General features: G+C 44.5%; 1 protein-coding gene across 1 annotated transcript in view; it reads right to left on the bottom strand.

The window, feature by feature from the left end:
• Window positions 1-22,948, bottom strand: part of LOC124716775 (facilitated trehalose transporter Tret1-2 homolog) — a 60,489-nt gene that overhangs the window by 26,284 nt on the left and 11,257 nt on the right. Inside the window, exons 3-5 of the mRNA XM_047243322.1 lie at window positions 21,403-21,608; window positions 13,064-13,220; window positions 3,319-3,597 (exon numbers count right to left, since the gene is read on the bottom strand). Of these exons, the coding sequence (XP_047099278.1) occupies window positions 3,319-3,597; window positions 13,064-13,220; window positions 21,403-21,608 (642 nt within the window). The remainder of the gene's footprint in view (window positions 1-3,318; window positions 3,598-13,063; window positions 13,221-21,402; window positions 21,609-22,948) is intronic.

Raw genomic sequence — 22,948 nt, 5'->3', positions numbered from 1 at the left:
AGCCGAGCGGTCCGAGGCGCTTCGGTCATGGACTGTGTGGTTGGTCCCGGCAGAGGTTCGAGTCCTCCCTCAGGCATGGGTGTGTGTGTTTGTTCTTAGGATCATTTAGGTTGAGTAGTGTGTAAACTTAGGGACTGATGACCTTAGCAGTTAAGTTCCATAAGATTTCACACACATTTGAACATTTTTGAACCTCAGTGTACAAGATAACCCAAAAATCCTTTAACATTCGAAAATTCAACACTTCACTGCATAATGTAGGTAGATAAGCAAAAATTGAAACACATGTTTGAAATGACACGGGGATTTGTTGAAACAATAAAAAAGAGTACAAAATGGCCAAGAGAAGGCGGCCCATATGATACAGAAGCAAAGATAACAATTAATGATGACGCTGGATTTTGTACGGACAGCACTGAAGGATACTCCTTAGTGCTCTCCAAACAGTAGTCCGTGAAATACTAGTCCGACGTGCGCTGACTTCACCGCGCAGAGATGATCTCCCCAAGGTTCCAGTAAAACTCCTGATATTTCAGGCATGTGTGTCAAGTTTTATCTCTCTACCTGCATTACTCCGTGAATTAGTGCATTTGCGTCACCCTGTACAAATTGACAATGCGGTCAGATACCCTGAAGAATTTTATAGAGTCTGACAACTACTGCGGAAGACTACGCTTACACACACATTATAATCAGTTAGTTACCTAGACAGTTTCATGTTTGACAGTACATGTTTGAACGATTCTTTCATCGAAACCATGTGGAATGAGTCGGTTTACATGATTAGCGTTACCGGTTTTTAAACAGAAATTTTTGCATGGAATAGGAGGACTTGTCCAAGACGTAATTTAAGGTTAATTATAAAATGTGCTGTGTTACTTGCCATACGTTTTATGTAAACATTTTACGCAAATGATATTTTTCGTCGTATACCGGACTCCTTTCTGAACCACTGACAGCTATTTTTTTTTTAATTGTTGGATTTCGGTACATGCCTATACAGCGATCTCAAAAGTGGAAACACGATACTGTGTGCTTCGACAATTCAGAGTATTCATTACGTGCGATATGATAATGGCTGTGTTGTTCAGAAGTACGATGCAAAGTTCCTTCGGACGTGCTGAACCGAGCGAGGTGACGCAGTGGTTAGCACACTGGACTCGCATTCTGGAGGACGACGGTTCATACCCACGATTTCACGTTTTGCGCGATTTCTCTGAATCACTTCAGGCAAATGCTGGGATGGTTCCTTTGAAAGAGCACGGTCAACTTCCTTCCCCGTCCTGCCCTAACCCGATGGCATCGATGACCTCGCTGTTTGGCCCCTTCCCCAAAACCAACCAGCCAAGCAACTAGTCCACTCCCTCCCGGCTATTTATCTGTCCCAACAGAAGGTGCGTAGACACACGGATAAACATGCATACCCAAAGAAACTTGCCATCGTGACTCTGAACAACACAGGCCCTGCAATATCGTATTTACCCACTGATACTAGGCAAGCTACATTCAATTTAAACGTCTCCCCTGTATGGTTCAAAATGGCTCTGAGCACTATGGGACTTAATATCTGAGGTCATCAGTCCCCTAGAGCTTAGAACTACTTAAACCTAACTAACCTGAGGACATCACACACATCCATGACCGAGGCAGGATTCGAACTTGCGACCATAGCAACCGCATGGTTCCGGACTGAAGCGCCTAGAACCACTCGGTCACAGCGGTCGGCAATCGCTGTTCCACCAGATGCATAACATCTCTTATGGATATATGCAGGTCTTTGTACAGGGAGTTTCTGCTTTGTTTGGGCTCAGCGATTTCTTTCATTTCCTTACGTTAGCATAAACACATCATTTCTCGTCAGCAATAACGATACAAGATAGGAATGGTCGATGTGGCCCACAAGCCTGTTGATGACGAGCAAGCAGAGATGTACATTTGGCCACCCGCGGTTTTTTGTGATTCCATTTGGAGCATGCGCTACCTATACACCCGATTTTTGAACCTTCCCCACTGCATGGAAATGTTGCGCGATGGTGCAATGATCACAGTTCATCACATTTGTCAGTTCTCGAGTAAGCTGATGTGGGTCATTGTGAATTAATGCGTTTAAACGATCTTATGAAACCCAAATGTCTTCCTGCAAATGGAAAGTCACTAACGTCAAAACGATCCTTCTTAAAACGATGTAGAGGACAAGGGGTTATTTTTACGAGATATGGTGCGAAATTGTGATTTAGTGTGTTTCAGTGAGCGAAGCGCCAGCCTCACGGCAGACGGCGGACGAAGGCTGGCCGGCGCGTTAAGCAGGTGACAGTTTTGCAACGAGCGTTGGTATGTGTGTACGTGCACGCAGCATTAGCAGAATTACGCAGGCGAGGGTCGTGTGTGGCACAGTTGCGTTAGCCAACTCATTGAGAACCTTCTATTACCCACAGCGCTGCGTAACCGGCGGGTTCAGCAGCAGTCTGCACTATTTAAGAGCACCAGAGGTGGGGCCGGCGTTCAGTTCGACCGATTTGGCGTTCGGTTGCTGTTACGTCGTCGTCATCAGTGACGCTGTCCCTGAGGACCGGCCGCCAGAGGGCGTTGCCCGCTGCTGCACCGGCGACTCCCGCTGTCGTCACGAGCCGCCATGTCTGTGACCTGGGCTGGGCCTCGTGCTGCTAATCTCCTACTGCCTGCGCAGCCACTGACCGACTGCGGTGTAGCGTTGCCCGGACTGCGTGCATCAGCTTGTCTCCACCACGACACGAGTAGTGGGGCTGAGCTACGAGAAAATGTATTGGGAGAACCAACTATAAAGAGGAAGATTGCTCCTTCTACCCAGCCACACCCTACAACCCTGACCATGTCACTCGCTACGGTGATCCTGTTACAAAAAGAAAACCATTTTCTTACTGTGCTCCATCCAATGGCATAATCCGCATTCATGATGCAAATGTTCCTAGCTACCTTCGCTGCTGTCACCCCTCTACTGAACTCAAAACAGAAGAATAAGTTGGAAACGTTCTGGTAACTCCACTTGGCACTCCATTATCTAGAATGCACAGCTCCATTCACTATCTCCAGATGAGAAAATGGCAATTGTCATCTCAAATGGCGACAGTGAATTAAAAATACAAAGTGACAATCGATACAAAAAATCCATAGCAACCGGAATAACAACATGAAAACAAAAACGGTTCGAACATATGCTCAAAAATGATAGAAGCAAATTAGACATTGCCAGTGTTCTGTCAAAGCTGGCTTGCGGTATGGATCGGTAAATTTATTGGCCCGTGGCATAGTGGCTTCTGGGAGTAAAGATGGGACACAGACCTGCACCATGCCGACGATGATGGTCTCGGCAGAGGGCGACAGGTCGGCGTCGGCGACGGCGAAGATGTCGACGGTGTAGAAGACGACGGCGTTGATGCCGATCACCTGGCGGAAGCACATCAGGCCGAAGACGATGCCGAGCGCGCGCAGGTCGCGCCGGGCCTCCGCCATGCGCCGCAGCAGCGCCTTGGCCGACGACAGCAGAGACCCCTGGTGGCCGTCCCGCGAGGCCGACTCCGCCACCAGCTCCTGCCGGTCATTCACGTTTCGCATCACTCGCTGTGCACGGACAATCGCACAGTGATTCCCAGCCTGGGAGAAAACTGAAAAGAATTCTGGCGCGGAAAACAAAAAAGGCTTTTTGGTTATGGTTCAGTCGCGAATATGAGGTACACAGCCTGATTAAAAGTATTCGCACACCCCATAGAACATGTACACTACTGGCCATTAAAATTGTTACATCAAGAAGAAATGCAGATGATAAACAGGTACTCATTGGACAAATATATTATACTAGAACTGACATGTGATTACATTTTCAGGCAATTTGTCTGCATAGATCCTGATAAATCAGTACCCAGAACAACCACCTCTGGCCGTAATAACGGCCTTGATACGCCTGGGCATTGAGTCAAACAGAGCCTGGATGTTCGTACATATACAGCTGCCCATGCAGCTTCAAGACGATACCACAGTTCATTAAGAGTATTGTAACGAGCCAGTTGCTCGGCCACCATTGCCCAGACGTTTTCAGTTGGTGAGAGATCTGGAGAACGTGCTGGCCAGGGCAGCAGTCGAACATTTTCTGTATCCAGAAAGGCCCGTACAGGACCTGCAACAAGCGGTCGTGCATTATCCTGCTGAACTGTAGGGTTTCGCTGGGATCGAATGAAGGGTAGAGCCACGGTTCGTAACACATCTGAAATGTAACGTCCACTGTTCAAAGTGCAGTCAATGCCAACAAGAGGTGACCGAGACGCGTAACAAATGGCACCCCATACCATCACGCCGGGTGATACGGCAGTATAGCGATGACGAATACACGCTTCCAATGTGCGTTCACCGCGATGTCGCCAAACACGCATGCAACGATCATGATGCTGTCAACAGAGCCTGGATTCATCCGAGAAAATGACGTTTTTCCATTCGTGCACCCAGGTTCGTCGTCTAGTACACCGTCGCAGGCGCTCCAGTCTGTGATGCAGCGTCAAGGGTAACCGCAGCCATGGTCTCCGAGCTGATAGTCCATGCTGCTACAAACGTCGTCGAACTGTTCGTGCACATGGTTGTTGTCTTGCAAACGACCCCATCTGTTGACTCAGGGATCGAGACGTGGCTGCACGATCCGTTACAGCCATGCGGATAAGACGCCTGTCACCTCGACTGCTAGTGATACGATCCAGCACGGCGTTCCGTATTACCCTCCCGAACCCACCGATTCCATATTCTGCTAACAGTCGTTGGATCTCGTCCAACGCGAGCAGCAATGTAGCGATACGATAAACCGCAACCCTCATGTCAGCATGTTATCGGTGTCGCCACCGGCGCCAACCTTGTGTGAATGCTCTGAAAAGCTAATCGTTTGCGTATCACAGCATCTTCTACCTGTCGTTTAAATTTAGCGTCTTTAGCACGTCATCTTAGTGGTGTAACAATTTTAATGGCCAGCAGTGTATATCTGTGGAGTGATCGTAGTGTACAGCACGTGTTCTAACCAGGTTAGTCACCTGATTTTGGGACAACGCTGTTGGCCTATAATTTGTGCTAATAGCGTAACTTTGATTTTACTTGAATTCGCCTTGTTTTATATGGCACGTCTCTGCACGTTGGAGCTTTAGCAACGGCTATGGTGCGCTATTGTTGCTGCGGATGTACCAGGTGTAGAAGTATGAAACCGGAATTTGCCTATAGATGGTGCCAGCCGGCAGTGTAGCGACCGTCAGACCGCGCCTGCAGCGCCGTCTGCTTCCTGTAACGGCTGACGACGAACGTCAACACACACACACCCAAATTCCATTCGTCGGTATCTGTTTCAAACCTGTAAACATTTCGAATTTTGTGCCTACGAGCTACGATTTGGAGACAGCATTTGTTTTCTGTTATCATTTGAAGAAAGCTGCTGCAGAATCGCATTAGCATTTGAAGAAAGCTGCTGCAGAATCGCATAGAATGCTTGTCGAAGCTTTCGGCGAACATGCTCTTGGAAAAACGCAGTGTTTCGAGTGGTTCAAAAAATTCAAAAGTGGTGATTCTGACGTGAGAAACGACGAGAGCAGGAAACTACCCAAAACGTTCGAAGACAACGAATTGCAGGCCTTATCGGATAAAGATGATAGACTCAACAGGAACTCGCTGAACAAATGACTGTGAGTTGAATAAGGCGGTTTTTTGTTCTACCGATTTTTATTTGATGAACTACACTACTGGCCATTAAAATTGCTACACCACGAAGATGACGTGCTACAGACGCGAAACTTAGCCTGCAGGAAGAAGATGCTGTGATATGAAAATGATTAGCTTTTCAGAGCATTCACACCAGGTTGCCGCCGGTGGCGACACCTACAACGTGCTGACACGAGGAAAGTTTCCAACCGATTTCTCATACACAAACAGCAGTTGACCGGCGTTGCCTGGTGAAACGTTGTTGTGGTGCCTCGTGTAAGGTGGAGGAATGCGTACCATCACGCTTCCGACTTTGATAAAGGTCTGATTGTAGCCTATCGCGATTGGGGTTAATCGTATCACGACTTTGCTGTTAGCAGAATATGGAATCGGTGGGTTTAGGAGTGTAATACGGAACGCTGTGCTGGATCCCAACGGCCTCGTATCACTAGCAGCCGGGATGACAGGCATCCGCATGGCTGTAACGGATCGTGCAGCCACGTCTCGATCCCTGAGACAACAAATGGGAACGTTTGCAAGACAACAACGATCTGCACGTACAGTTCGACGACGTTTGCAGCAGCGTGGACTATCAGTTCGGAGACCGTGGCTGCGGTTATCCTTGACGCTGCATCACAGACAGGAGCGCCTGCGATGGTGTACTCAACGACGAACCCCGGTGCACGAATGGCAAAACGTCATTTTTTTGGATGAATCCAGGTTCTGTTTAGAGCATCATGATGGTCGCATCCATGTTTGGCGACATCGCGATGAACGCACATTGGAAGTCTGTATTCGTCATCGCCATACTGGCGTATCACCCCGCGTGATGGTATGGGGTGCCATTGGTTACATGTCTCGGTCACCTCTCGTTCGCATTGACGGCAATTTGAACAGTGCACGTTGCATTTCAGATGTGTTACGACCCGTGGCTCTACCCTTCATTCGATCCCTGCGAAACTCTATATTTCAGCAGGATAATGCACGACCGCACGTTGCAGGTCCTGTACGGGCCTTTCTGGATACAGAAAATGTTCGACTGCTGCCCTGGGCAGCACATTCTGCAGATCTCTCACCAACTGAAAACTTCTGGTCAATGGTGGCCGAGCAACTGGCTCGTCACAAAACGCCGGTCACTACTCTTGATGAACTGTGGTATCGTGTTGAAGCTGAATGGGCAGCTGTACCTGTACACTCCATACAAGCTCTGTTTGACTCAATGGCCAGGCGTATCAATGCCGTTATTACGACCGGAGGTGGTTGTTCTGGGTACTGATTTCTCAGGATCTATGCACCCAAATTGCGTGAAAATGTAATCACATGTCAGTTCTAGTATAATATATTTGTCCAATGAATACCCGTTTATCATCTGCATTTCTTCTATGTGTAGCAATTTTAATGACCAGTAGTGTAGTTTTCGGCTTATTAGGCCATCTTCAGATAACTACTGGCTATTGTTTAGAAGTAGCTTTCTCGTTGTAAACAATAGCCAGTAGTTATCTGAAGTTGGCTTAATAAGCCGAAAACTAGTTCATACAAATAAAAATCAGTAGAACAAAAAACTGCTTGTTATTCAACCCTGAATATGGAATTGTTCTATCAAGAAGCGACGGAATAATCAATAAATAAAATGAATGTGACACAGAAAGCCGTTTCTCCGCGGTTAAAAGCTATGGGAAAGGTGCAGAAAGTTGGAAAATATGTTCCTCACGAACTGAATGAAAGACAGCAAGCAATTCGAAAGACCACTTGCGAAATGCTGCTAACCAGATAAAAAAGGAAGTAGTTTCGCCATCCAATAGTGACAGGTGATGAAGAATGGATATATTTTGACAATCCTAAGCGTCGTAAATCATGGGTGAATCCACTCAAACCATCGACATCCACTGCAAGATCTGTGTTTGGTGGAATCAGAAGGGTGTCATCTATTATGAGCTGCTAAAACCTGGTGAAACCGTTAACAATAATCGCTACCAACAGCAAGTGGTCGATTTAAATCGAGCATTATGTGGAAAACGACCGGAATATGGAAAAAGGCAACACAAAGTCATACTGCTCCATGATAACGCCCCATCACACACGGGAAAACTGGCCAAGAAAACGATCGAGGCGCTCAGTTAGGAAATACTAGGGCATGAGGCTTATTCTCCAGACTTGGGTCCGTCCGATTATCATCTATTTGCATCACTGGGACACGCTCTCGCTGAACAACGTTTCAGTTCGTATGAAAATGTAAGAAAATCTCTCGCTGACTGGTTCGCTTTAAAAGAAGAACTGTTGTTTTTGGCGTGGCATAATACCCTGCTGGAGAGGTGGGAGAAATGTATAAATAGCAATGGAGATTATTTTGAGTAAAATATTGTTTATCAGTTTCAAACAACAGACACGTAATTATTGCAACCAAATTCCGATTTCATACTTCTACATCCGGTAAATAAAAGTATGTGAAACGAACACCAGCTGCTTTTCATAGGATTGCACAATAAACATATAAATGTAAATCTCATATTGATATGAAGCACTTTACACGTAGAATAATGTCGAGAACACGGTATTGTAAAGCCTTGTATTATAGAAGTAATTTCTGCGATTTTATAGCCATGTGTTTACGAAACAAGTGCTAGATAAACTTGAAAGTGTGTCTGAATATACTGGCAGTCAGTGTATACATATTTGTGCTACGTTTATATAAAGATAAAATTTATACACGACGGTCTGGTTAATTTCTCCAAATTGTGCAGGTATGTATCTAAGCATTTGTGCCTGATACTGTTTCCTATACATTGTTATTATAATGTAATTAATTATATCAAATTTGACAATATGATTCAATGTAATAGAAAACCTAAAAAAATTGCTGCGTGTCACTTCTTTTACTATCTCAAAATTCGACCATTAATCTGGTTTTTTTTATTTTGTATGCACAATGTATGGTTTTACTTTTCCGATGAGATGGAGAAAAAATACTACAGATATTTCACTTGTCTGTAAAACGCAGGATGGTTAATAAAGAGATATGAAAATAATAATGGACAAGCAGGTTGTGCAAATCACTTATCGTATTTATTGTAAATCCGTTTTTTTTCATGAATGAGTGCAGCAGAAAACGTAAAAAAATGTTTTGGCTGTCACTTCTTATCCTGTTACCGAAAAACGTAAGTAAAGTAGACTCTACTACCGGGTGTTCAAAAAGTCTCTCCGCAGTGCCGTATGATTGTTAGCCGCGCGTTCCGTATGCCGCAGTGAATATACCGAAAAGAAACTCAATGAAATACGAGTTATTAGTTATTGAATATTAATTTTTACTTACAAATTTTCACATTAAATGTTGAAAGTGTCCCACCTGTTGTTGAATACAGAATTCAATTCACCTAATCATGTTTCCAAACACGAGCTGTGACATTTCTTCTGTAACAGGAGCAGTGAAAGTGGAAATTACAGTTTTCAATTCATCGATGGATTTTGGACGGTTTTTGTACACAGCTGCTTTCGCTGCATCCCAAAAGAAAATGTCAGGTAGTGTTAGGTCAGGCGATCGCGGAGGTCAAAGTCTCGATGAAATTATGAGATTACCAAAAACATCAGCAAGAGTAACATTGAAACGCGAGCTGTATGTGCGGTTGCACGATCTTACTGAAAATCTACGAATGGGTACAGAATATCACTGCAGTATCGTTTTGCGTTTATTGTTTCGTTGAAAAATATGGGACCCACAATCCGACGTCTAGCAATTGCAATCCAAACTCCTATTTTGACAGAATGAAGTGGTTCCTCATGAATACACAATGGATTTGCAGTACTCCGCATACGAGAATTTTGCAAGTTCATGTGTTGTTGTTGTTGTTGTGGTCTTCAGTCCTGAGACTGGTTTGATGCAGCTCTCCATGCTACCCTATCCTGTGCAAGTTTCTTCATCTCCCAGTACCTACTGCAACCTACATCCTTCTGAATCTGCTTAGTGTATTCATCTCTTGGTCTCCCTCTACGATTTTTACCCTCCACGCTGCCCTCCAATGCTACATTTGTGATCCCTTGATGCCTCAGAACATGTCCTACCAACCGGTCCCTTCTTCTCGTCAAGTTGTGCCACAAACTCCTCCCCAATTCTTCTCAATACCTCCTCATTAGTTATGTGATCTACGAGTCTAATCTTCAGCATTCTTCTGTAGCACCACATTTCGAAAGCTTCTATCCTCTTCCTGTCCAAGCTATTTATTGTCCATGTTTCACTTCCATACATGGCTATACTGCATACAAATATTTTCAGAAACGACTTCCTGACACTTAAATCTATACTCGATGTTAACAAATTTCTCTTCTTCAGAAACGCTTTCCTTCCCATTGCCAGTCTGCATTGTATATCCTCTCTACTTCGACCATCATCAGTTATTTTGCTCCCCAAATAGCAAAACTCCTTTACTACTTTAAGTGTCTCATTTCCTAATCTAATTCCCTCAGCATCACCCGACTTTATTCGACTACATTCCATTATCCTCGTTTTGATTTTGTTGATGTTCATCTTATATCCTCCTTTCAAGACACTGTCCATTCCGTTCAACTGCTCTTCCAAGTCCTTTGCTGTATCTGACAGAATTACAATGTCATCAGCGAACCTCAACGCTTTTATTCCTTCTCCATGGATTTTAATACCTACTCCGAATTGTTCTTTTGTTTCCTTTACTGCTTGCTCAATATACAGATTGAATAGCATTGGGGATAGGCTACAACCCTGTCTCACTCCCTTCCCAACCACTGCTTCCCTTTCCTGCCCCTCGACTCTTATAACTACCATCTGGTTTCTGTACAAATTGTAAATAGCCTTTCGAGCCCTGTATTTTACCCCTGCCACCTTCAGAATTTGAAAGAGAATATTCCAGTCAACATTGTCAAAAGCTTTCTCTAAGTCTACGAAAGCTAGAAACGTAGGTTTGCCTTTCCTTAATCTATTTTCTAAGATAAGTGGTTAGCATTTTAACAGTGACAAAAACGAAACAAACGGACAAAGGAACTAAACTCAAACGTCCACGTCAAGACGTAACGACACACAGCAACGATACTACTGACACTGGCTGAGTTAAATGAGACAGTGGAATGGGAGAGTCCACTTGAAGGGAAGTAACCCAGGAAGGCGAACAATAATGCGTCACGCGCGGCTAACAATCATACGGCACTGCGGAAAGCCTTTTTGAACACCCTGTGGCCTGGCTAGCCGTGCGGTGTAATGTGCTGCTTCCCGAGCGGGAAGGGGTGCCAGACTGCGGCAGCGCCAACACCGACTCAAAGGAAGGCCTCGGTGCTTGTTCGTGACGTCACGCCAGCTAGCAACGGCGAACGCCAGGTCTGTTGCAGGCAGAAACGCCTGTGCGTGCTTATCACTATAAATCTCTTACTTTTGGACAAAATGTTTGGTGTTGTTTTGGATTCTGCAGTTTTATTTAGATGAAAGATTTTCTTACTATCGTAAAGCTACAAATGAAGATCATAGTTCTGTATTACTGAATCCTGTGGCAACAAACGTAGATCAATATGAGGAGATGCTTTGCCCCATTGCAAGCTTTGGAAATTTTACATTCAAGTAACTATATTTACTTGATCCCTTTTGCTATCGAAACTTACCACAACCCCCTTACAATGAACTCGTTTCTTTTATTTATTTATTTATTTTCGTTTGAAATCGTCACTGGAAAGGTAAACTAATTTACATGTTTAAATGTCCAACTGTTGCCAGTCATTAGATTACAGTCGTTTTCAACGAAAGGAATTCTAAACAGGAAACAAAATAGCTTCATACATCGAAAACACTGCTGAGCTTAAACTTTTTTAAACATGCACATTAGAAAAGATAAATATTTTCCCTCTTGCAACTGAAAGGAGAAACTTTATAAGCTAAAAAAATTTAATTTGATAAAACAAGTATCTCTCTTTTGCCTCTTCTTCTGTCCCCCACTCCCTCCCCCAACGTGTACAATCGCAAGATATTTCATTGACATTCAGTGCTCCTCACCCCATAGTCAACCAAGATACCTAAAGAAGAGCACCAATATGTTCACAGTTTCTTGTAAAAGCAACCCAGTACAAACGTAGCTTCCACAGATTTAAAAATAAGGTAAAGAAGCACGAATTCTGTTGCTGCTGGACCATGAAGTTGTTTTCATATGTCAATCCTTAAAACAGGTGGAAATTTAAGTTCAGGAGTATACTATTTGTTAAGAAGTGTAATGAATTGCACTATTAATTGATTGCAGAAATGTTGTGTACATAGGCCGTGCGGTTCTGGGCGCTACAGTCTGGAACCGAGCGACCGCTACGGTCGCAGGTTCGAATCCTGCTTCGGGCATGGATGTGTGTGACGTCCTTAGGTTAATTAGGTTTAATTAGTTCTAAGTTCTAGGTGACAGATGACCTCAGAAGTTGAGTCGCATAGTGCTCAGAGCCATATTTTGTTGTGTACATAGTTCCGCATAGTCATCACGTACACAACTTTCCCACTAGAGCGCGCCCCACTAAGTACAACAGCGCAGGCGCAGCGCTCGTCCGTCTCCGCACTACGAGATGGAGCTGCCTCAGAGACGGACCAAATTCTGCTTCCGCCGATCCGCGTATTAATATGTAACGCAGCCAATGAGATTGCTGCTAATGTAGAACCTTTTCTCCTCGCAGATCACACTTTCACACTCACGCAGTGATACCTGAACGCGCGAGGTATTATAACGAGTGTACAGGCCTCCGATTAGTCAGTCTGCATTAGTCTGTACCAGTCTATAGTCAAGTTTCAATCTGCACCTAATAAGATTATCATATTCCTGTACATAGCCACGAAGATAAATGAATAGACACTTTGTCAAGTATCAGAGATAAGTGAGAATAAGATTAACATACCAAGACCAAAGGAACTCCAGACTGTCAAATGTAAACAGCATCCAGAATCAAGTTACGTAATGTTTATGTTTGTTATTATTTTAATAAATGTGTGTGAAAATTAATCAAGTTCTGTTTAAAGTTGGTCACCATCAGTCTGCTACTCTAAGCGTGCAAGTGGCATTTCTATCGTCTGACCTAACGGCAGAAGATAAACGCGCCACGATAAGACCACGAGACATATTGCTGGCACTCGCCTACTTCGTTAGAGCGACAAGTCAAATAATCTGATGGTGTGTGTGCGGAAGGTCTTACAGTACGCACACCACAAGAAATCTGTCAGAACAATGTGTGTTGGTCAACTACCGCCAATAGTTTCACATTTTCCTGTGTCAGAGAGGGAGACACCACCACTATGAGTATGCCTGCAACTAGTTGACGTGACGTCACGTACAAGCGGCGAGGCCTTCCTGTGGGTCGGTGTGGGCAGCGCTGAGGTACGCACCTTGATCTTGGCCACCTCGCCGTCCACGTCGGCGTGCGGGCCGCGCAGCCAGCGCAGCGCCCGGCGCGCCTGCAGCTCCTTGCCCTTGGCCACCAGCAGCACCGGCGACTCGGGCGCCCACACGAACAGCGTCAGCAGCAGCAGCGGCGGCACGCACCTGCCGCACACCCACACACACCGCCGTCACACTCTGCCTCCGACAGCGCCAGCCGTCAAGCGGACCGCGCCTGTTTGCTCGCTTCTGAGGCTGCCACAGTAAACTCCGATTCTGACCTTTAACTGGTCAAATTGTAAACGATGTTTTTCAGAAAATTACGAGGTGCATTCAAGTTCTAAGGCCTCCGATTTTTTGTTTCTAATTAACTACTCACCCGAAATCGATGAAACTGGCGTTACTTTTCGACGTAATCGCCCTGCAGACGTACACATTTTTCACAATGCTGACGCCATGATTCCATGGCAGCGGCGAAGGCTTCTTTAGGAGTCTGTTTTGACCACTGGAAAATCGCTGAGGCAATAGCAGCACGGCTGGTGAATGTGCGGCCACGGAGAGTGTCTTTCATTGTTGGAAAAAGCCAAAAGTCACTAGGAGCCAGGTCAGGTGAGTAGGGAGCATGAGGAATCACTTCAAAGTTGTTATCACGAAGAAACTGTTGCGTAACGTTAGCGCGATGTGCCGGTGCGTTGTCTTGGTGAAACAGCACACGCGCAGCCCTTCCCGGACGTTTTTGTTGCAGTGCAGGAAGGAATTTGTTCTTCAAAACATTTTCGTAGGATGCACCTGTTATCGTAGTGCCCTTTGGAACGCAATAGGTAAGGATTACGCCCTCGCTGTCCCAGAACATGGACACCATTTCTTCAGCACTGGCGGTTACCCGAAATTTTTTTGGTGGCGGTGAATCTGTGTGCTTCCATTGAGCTGACTGGCGCTTTGTTTATGGATTGAAAAATGACATCCACGTCTCATCCATTGTCACAACCGACGAAAAGAAAGTCCCATACGTGCTGTCGTTGCGCGTCAACATTGCTTGGCAACATGCCACACCGGCAGCCGTCTGGTCGTCCGTCAGCATTCGTGGCACCCACCCAAATGACACTTTTCGCATTTTCAGGTCGTCATGCAGGATTGTGTGCACAGAACCCACAGAAATGCCAACTCTGGAGGCGATCTGTTCAACAGTCATTTGGCGATCCCCCAAAACAATTCTCTCCACTTTCTCGACCATGTCGTCAGACCGGCTTGTGCGAGCCCGAGGTTGTTTCGGTTTGTTGTCACACGATGTTCTGCCTTCATTAAACTGTCGCACCCACGAACGCACTTTCGACACATCCATAACTCCATCACCAGATGTCTCCTTCAACTGTCGATGAATTTCAATTCGTTTCACACCACGCAAATTCAGAAAACGTTGATTGCACGCTCTTCAAGTAAGGAAAACATTCCCATTTTAAGTATTTAAAACAGTTCTAATTCTCGCCGCTGGCGGTAAAATTCCATCTGCCGTACGGTGCTGCCATCTCTGGGACGTATTGACAATGAACGCGGCCTCATTTTAAAACAATGCACATGTTTCTATCTCTTTCCAGTCCGGAGAAAAAAAATCGGGGCCTTACAACTTGAATGCACCTCGTATTAAGTGGTTCTCTGCAAATGGGCTCTCATTAAACTTTCACAAAACACACTATATACAGTTCCACACAGTAAATGGAATGATACTATTAATAAATATAGACTTCGATCAGAAATCGGTAGCTAAGGTAGAATCCATTCATTAATTAAAACTTCCCGGCTGAATTGCCGTGGTCCATATATAAAACTACTTCTCCTTCCTGACGTTTCGTTGCCGGCTGCGGGCAACATCCTCTGAGGTGAGTCGGCGACTGGCTGCCAGGCGCTGGTGGTCCCACTTCTATAGAGCGCTTAGATGGCGCCACCACTCGTCACGTGCTTTCGACTTTAAAACTATCTCTGGCTAGTGCTATCTCTCTCGATTACAGGTAATCGATTGTCACTTCGTTGGTACAAAGTCGAACGCCATATCTTGTCTAGTTTTAATCCTTCTTCTTTTCTATTAAAATTATTTCCGTGCTTGTAGATCTCTATAGCTTCTCTATACATGCGAGTATAATAATGTGAGGTCCTAGCTATCACGTTTGTGTCACGAAATTTTATTTCGTGATCACCGTCTTTGAAAACGCGTTCCGCTACAGCAGATTTCTCAATCTGTCCCAATCTACAGTTCCTTTTGTGTTCCGTTAGGCGGGTATTAACACTGCTTTTAGTTGTTCCAATATAAACCATGCCACAGCTACACGGAATTTTATACACACCTGGGGTAGTTAAGGGGTGTCGTGCGTCTTTCACCGATCTTAAACTTTCACTAATTTTCTTGGTAGGTCGAAAGATTGTCTCCACTTGAAAACTTTACCAAAACCTACCAAGAAAATTTTCGTAAAAATACAGTTTTCATTCTGCATGTGTGAAAGTTTTACAGTGTGTAGATACATCCTTCCCGCTTGTTTTCAAACTTAGTTCAACCTGTTCCCGTGAGTGGCGCCGTCACAGCACGTCTTCAAGATTACCTCTACACTTGACGCTCGTCAGAAGCAACGTGCTGTCGTAGAATTCCTATTGTAAGACGTGTATATTTCTATTGTCAAACCACAATTTATGAAAGATGTTTATATTTTATTAATAGGATTAAGTAGGAATAATTAATATTTGTCATGTTGGAAATAATTGTGGTAGCAGAGAATGTCTGCACCAAAGTATTGTTGTCAAGAGAGACCGCACATTGATATAATTTTAAAAAGGGCGGAAGAGACAGCATATGGATACATTTTAAGAAAAGAGCGGAAAGACCGCGCATTGCTACGTTTTGTAATGGTAGCAGGGATTGTCTGCATCACAAAGCATTGTTGGCGGAAGAGACCGCACTTTAGCGTTCGTAGGAAGTTAGTAGTAAGCGAGAAGTGAAGCGAGTCGGTAGCAGGTCTGAAGCGACAGGTTGCGAGGAGTGGTGTGCCTGCCAGCCACCAACTTTGATTTACAAGAGATTATAACCGGATGTACAGAGACATCAGCTAACTATTATCATAAGAGGAACTAATATTATTGAATTAATTTTTTGAGAAACTCAAGATTGCTGAAGGTATGTTTGCATATTGCTAGTTGTAAGATTATTGTAAAAAGTAAGTCCCATCTGAACGTTTGTAAAATCAATTCATTCAGAATATAATTAATTTTTGCCAGCAATATTGCATTACTGATTATAATCCATCTCAAAAATCATCAACGTAAAACTTTGCAAAATTTTATTGTTGTCAAGAAAAAGTTTAACTATGAATTACGTAATTTCAGTCAAATTAATTAAAGAATAACGTCAGCTTTGGTAATAAATACAGTCACTTATTATGAAAGCCCACCAGCAGCTAATAGAGTATAGTAAAACAGAGTAAGTATATTCATGTCGCAGTTTGATGTAGCAGTCAGATGGCGATCCAGTAACAGTAAAAAAGGTAAGGAACAATTTTGGGTTATTGCAGGTAACGACTGAGGGTCACACGACGACGACACATTCTATGTTTCATCGAAATAATCAGAAAATAACTTTTAATAAGCAGCATTTAAATTTCTATGCTAAAATTGAGAAAGAGAACTAATTTCAAATGGAAGATGTCATTTGTTATTATTAAGCGAGAGGTAGAAATCCTAAGGGAAGGTTTCATAGGTTATTGTAAAAGCGAAGATTGCGTAACAAACTGAGATATAGAGGAGACGGGAAGGTTTCACTGTGCTGTGAAAACGAGACAGTGGGAAACATCCACAAGAGGTTGAAAATGGTGTATGGAGTTGCTGCTGTCGATCGCAGTACAGTTAGTCGGTGGGGAAGCAGGTTACGTGATGAAAGCGGGCACGGCAATATTGAGGATTGTCCTCGCAGCGGCAGGCCTCGTACTGCACACGCTCCAGACAATGTGCAGAGAGTTAACGAATTGGTGACTGCTGACAGACGCATCACAGCGAACGAATTGTCACGCTACGTTGGGATAGGGGAAGGAAGTGTTTGCAGAATACTGAAAGCGATGGCGTTAAAAAAGGTTTGTGCCAGGTGGGTTCCCAGGATGTTGACAGTAGCTCACAAAGAAACAAGAAAAACGGCATGCAGCGAACTTTTGGAACAGTACGAGAATGGTGGAGATGAATTTCTTGGAAGAATTGTGACAGATGATGAAACATGGCTCCATCATTTTTTACCAGAGACGAAGAGGCAATCAATGGAGTGGCATATTGCAAATTCACCCAAGAAAAAAAATTCAAAACCACACCTTCTGCTGGAAAAGTTGTGGCTACAGTGTTTTTCGATTCCGAAGGACTCTTGCTTGTGGACATCATGCCAAGTGGAACCAGCATAAATTCTGATGCATATGTGACGACACTGAAGGAACTTCAAGCTCGACTGAGTCGTGTTCGACCACATCGGCAAAAGCAGGATGTTTTTCTGGTGCACGACAACGCACGGCCACATGTCAGTCAAAAAACCATGAAAGCGATCACAAAACTCGGATGGACAACACTGAAACACCCGCCTTACAGTCCTGACCTGGCTCCATGTGACTATCATCTCTTTGGGAAACTGAAAGACTCTCTTTGTGGAACAAGGTTTGAAGATGATGACTCCCTTGTGCACGCCGCCAAACAGTCGCTCCAACTGTAGGGGCTGCAGCGGGAGTATTCCACGATGTCACTCAACAAATTTCGCTTTTTTTTTTCAACCGAAATTCGCCGGGAAAAATACGTGTTACATTACTTATTGAGAGCTCCTCATACATCGAAACTTCGTTAGCTACGAGGGCTATTCGGAAAGTAAGGAACGATAGATCGCGAAATGGAAACCACAGCGAAAATCAAAACTTTTTTATTTGCAACAGTTAGCTACAACCTCCAGCTACTTACCTCCTTAGTCGCCGATACGACTTAGACCTTTGTCGTAGCGTTGTACCAACTATCCGATACCCTCGTTATAAAAGGCAGCCGCCAGTGCTTTCTGCCAGTTCTCTACGCTGGCCTGCAGCTCGTTGTCTGTGCAAAAATGTTGTCTTCATAGCCAGCGGTTCATGTGAGCAGACATGGAACTCAGAGGGAGACAATTACGGGCTGTATTGTGGGTAATCAAACATTTCCAGTTGAAAACGATGCAGGAGCATCTTCATTGCCCCTGCAGAATGCGGCTGAGAATTGTCTTGCACAAGAAACCGCATGACAGTTATGTAATGTTGGCTGCATAGCTTCAGGCGAAATTTCTTATCAGGCCCTCGTACTTGGCGGCACACACTATTGTTCTAGGAATCTTTATGTGCTCCCTGTGTGCTTAGTACTAAAACGAATGACGTAACGCGATCGTTGGGCATACTAGAGACACTGCCCAACACACCTGTGCAAAACGTCATCGAAATTTCACTGTGGTTTCCATTTCGCGACCGATCGTTGGTTTCTTTCCGAACAGCCCTTGTACTTAGACTGGCCATTTCTTTCCTTACAAGGGGAGGCAACGACGTTTGGAACGCGAATGTACTGAAAACTTCGTACACATGTAGTACTCCATGAGGACAACAAAATGTGTAAGCAGTAGCGCGTACTTCTCAAGCGTCATTGAGAAAATCGCAAGATAATTTCGGTCGTCAGATATATACGTGTGCGTGGCCACTTTTACGACGAAGCGTAACCGAGTGATAGCCGGCACGGTAGCTCAGCGTGTTCGGTCAGAGAGCTGCTTGGCCTCTAAAATAAAAAAACTGAGTGGAAGGATCATCAAACGAACTTGAACGAAAACCAGCTGACGTCCGCAATGACCAAACAGAACGATCAACAAGGAAAATTAAAAAAAAGTGGTTCGCGTTCAAGCCCCGTAATTACTGAATCGATGGATCGAGTCCCGCTCGTAAGTTTTTTTTAATTTCTAACACAGTAATTTTCTTTGCTATTTGTATTACAATTGATATAATGGGAAAAATACGTATAATCGGATGAACTTCTATTAAATTTACAATTTTCTTTGGAAGCCTACAAATTTTTACTATCACAAATAATATAATAATCATAACTATCGACTAGTAAAGGACCAAACGCATAAAGTTATACTGAAAATGTATGCTTGTCTGTGATTTGAGAAATCCCTTATACCTGGAAGGAGTCCTAAACCACTTGTTACCTCAAAAAATGGTTCAGATGGCTCTGAGCACTATGGGACTTAACTTCTGAAGTCATCAGTCCCATGAGAGCTTCTTAAACCTAACTAACCTAAGGACATCAGACACATCCATGCCCGAGGCAGGATTCGAACCTGCGAACGTAGCGGTCGCACGGTTCCACAGTGTAGCGCCTAGAACCGCTCGGCCACCCTGGCCGGCGACAGTTATTAATATTGTATTGTTTGTGATAGTAAAAATTTGTAGACTGCCAAATGAAATTGTAAATGTAATGAAAGTTCATCCGATTACACGAATTTTTCCCATTATATCAACTGTAATATAAATAGTGAAGAAAATTACTGTGTTAGAAATTAAAAAATAACTGACGAGCGGGACTCAATCCATCGATCCAGTTAATACGGGGCTTTTTATTATTATTATTAGTAGTAGTGGTAGTAGTAGTCGTAGTAGTATGAAAAGAGGGCTGGCAGGGGTAGCGACGTAAAAAGGAGAAAAGGAGAAAATGAGAGCCAACAGCACCCAGTGTTCCCAGGCGGTCACTCATCCAAGTAATAACTGGGCCCGATGTTGCTTAACTTCGGTGATCGGACGAGAACCGGTGTATTTTTTTTCTTTTTTATTTTGTTTTTTGTTTTTTCTCTTTCTTTTTTTTTATACTCTCCAAGTGGAATGGAATCGCATCCTATTTCTCAGTTACTGTCTCTCTGGCTTTCCTTTTTTTCCCCTAATATATATTTCCCCTAATATATATATATATATATATATATATATATATATATATATAGGTAGATATATAACAATATAGACAGATACGTGGAGAGCTGATTCTATTTGACCACCTGCCGCTAACTCTATATGAAGACTTATTTTTGCTAGAACAACATGTAAGACGCAAGAATGAGATCAGTGTGCGAATCATCGAAACTCGATTGCGACACTAAATGGACAATTGAGGGAAATAAGAGGAGCTCGCACACATCTCCACAAGTGAAAGTAAGTGTAGAGTTGTTTCGCATATGCATGATGCAATGCACTTGATAAGAAATGGGCTTGAACGCTAACCACTCGGCTGCCGCTGCTTCGTAGTAAAAGTGGCCACACACAGGTATACATTTGACGACCGAAATTATCTTGCGCTTTTCTCAATGACGCTTGAGAAGTACACGCTACTGCTTACACATTTTGTTGTCCTCATGGAGTACTACGTGTGTACGAAGTTTCCAGTAAATCCGCGTTCCAAACGTCGTGGTCTCCCCTTGTAAGGGAAGAAATGGCCATTCTAAGTCCGAGGGCGATTCGGAAAGAAAGGAACGATCGGTCGCGAAATGGAAACCACAGTGAAAATGCGATGAAGTTTTGCACAGGTGTGTTGGGCAGTGTCTCTAGTATGCCCGTCGATCGCATTACGTTGTTCTTTTCAGTTCTGAGCACGCAGGGAGCACATAAAGATTCCCGGCGAGTACGAGGGCCTGGTGAGACATTTCGCCTGAAGCTATGCAGCCAACAATACATAATTGTCATGCGGTTTCTTCTTCAAGACAATTCTCAGCCGCATTCTGCAGGGGCAATGAAGATGCTCCTGCATCGTTTTCAACTGGAAATGTTTGATTACCCACAATACAGCCCGTAATTGTCTCCCTCTGAGTTCCATGTCTGCTCACATGAACCGCTGGCTATGAAGACAACATTTTGGCACAGACAACGTGCTGTAGGCCGGCGTAGAGAATTGGCGGAAAGCACTGGCGGCTGCCCTTTGTAACGAGGGTATCGGAAAGTTGGTACAACGCTGTGACAAACGCCTAAGTCGTATCGGCGACTACGGAGGTAAATAGCTGGAAGCTGTAGTTAACTGTTGTAAATAAAAATGTTTTGATTTTCGCTGTGGTTTCCATTTCGCGACCTATCGTTCCTTACTTTCCGAATAGCCCTCGTAGGTATCGAAGTTTCGATGTATGAGGAGCTCTCAATAAGTAATGCAACACATTTTTTTCGGTGTTCGAAACGTCGTCGCCTCCTCTTCTTAGAGTTGAATAAGACTGTGTGTTCACGACACCAAAACCCAGGGCAGACAAAAACAAAATAAATGTTGTCGAATGAGCGTGCGGGCCGCTCGCTGTGAGACTCACCCCATGAATATGGTGCCGTTGTAGGGCAGCAGGGCGCCAGAGACGTAGGCGACCAGGACGCCGGCGGTGACCATGAGGTTCTGGTAGACGCCCAGCGCGCCGCGGATCGCCACCTCGGAGATCTCCTCGTTGTAGAGCGGCGACACGACGCAGGCGGCGCCCATGGCGAAGCCGGCGAGCAGCCGGCCCGTGTACAGCAGCGCCACCTGCGTCACGCACACCGCCTGTGTGGGTGGGTCCAACAACAACACGATGCCCCCTGTCGTGGGGGTCACTGGCTCAGCAAAAAAAAACTGGGCTCACCTGCAGTGTGGGCCTTAAGCCCGTATTACACGATGCGCCTAAGCCGTACACCTGTACATCAGCGCCCCAAGTGTGCATATCTCTAACTACAGACTGTTTCACGTTGAACTATTACGCGCAGCGGTGGAACCTACAATGCTATATGGCTCCACCTCATGGGGAACTACGTGCGTCTCCCACTACAACAAACTCCAAACTCTGCAAAACATTTGCTATCGATGGATCACAGGAGCTCCATGGTGGACAAGACACGCCGACATCCGCACCGCGCTCCAAGAGACCACTATAAAAGATAAAGTCCATAACAAGGCTCTACGAGTTTTTGACAAAATCTATGCCCTTAGGGACGAAGTTCGACAATTAGAATCGGTAGGAACGGTAAACCCTGCAATATGGCACAAGAATCGTGTACCGAAGTCAATAACGTTTCACCCTCCCCCGCCCCCCCCCCCCTCCCCCAACCCCCCATAGGCGATCTATCATAACACGAGGAAGCAGTCACACATAACAGCCTAGACACATCTCACCCTCCACAGCAGATAGACATCACCAAAGACAGCAGGCTAAAGGACCCACTGCGTGCCCAAACCTAACTGAATGTGTAATAAATAGTTTTCCTTTTATCCTTACACCCCATCGTAGAAGAATAAGTCATCAAGGATGATCTCTTTAGCCCAAACTACATCGGCGGGGATTACCTGGCGCACGTGCGCAGTAGACGGTAATAGTGCTGATCTCTAGTATAGTCGTTCGTCCTACCGCGCGAGTGGGAACGTGTGATATATTGGAACGTCATTCGTACAAATTATTTCTGTGTTTTCCATCATTATTTATTACGTAATTATTATTTTCTTGTGTAGGTTACTACTGTTTTGAATTACAGACTCGGCAGTTAGTTTTATATTACGACACTTGGTTACACAGCTATATGTGTATATAAATTTACATTCATACAGCATTTTGCACATGGAGGACGCACTTGATTTTGGAGATATTGCACTGACAGTGACAGTACATCTTCGAATTAGGGCAGAACGACGACAAAAAACGAAAATGCAGACGTTGTTGAGTTCGACCCCACTTGAAACGAAGGGACGAAGGCAGGAAGATATATTAACTGCTTATGAAAGAACTGAGGCCCGAAGATCCGGAAAAATTTTGGAACTTCGTGAGGATGGACATTGCCTGTTTGGAGTTGCTGCTGTCATTAATAGAAGATGGAATTACCAAAGTGTGACTCAGT

Source organism: Schistocerca piceifrons, chromosome 9 (assembly GCF_021461385.2).
Source record: "Schistocerca piceifrons isolate TAMUIC-IGC-003096 chromosome 9, iqSchPice1.1, whole genome shotgun sequence".
Classification (NCBI taxonomy): Eukaryota; Metazoa; Arthropoda; class Insecta; order Orthoptera; family Acrididae; genus Schistocerca; species Schistocerca piceifrons.
Note: the sequence above shows the minus strand (reverse complement) of the source record. Positions and strands in the feature narration are given on the sequence as shown.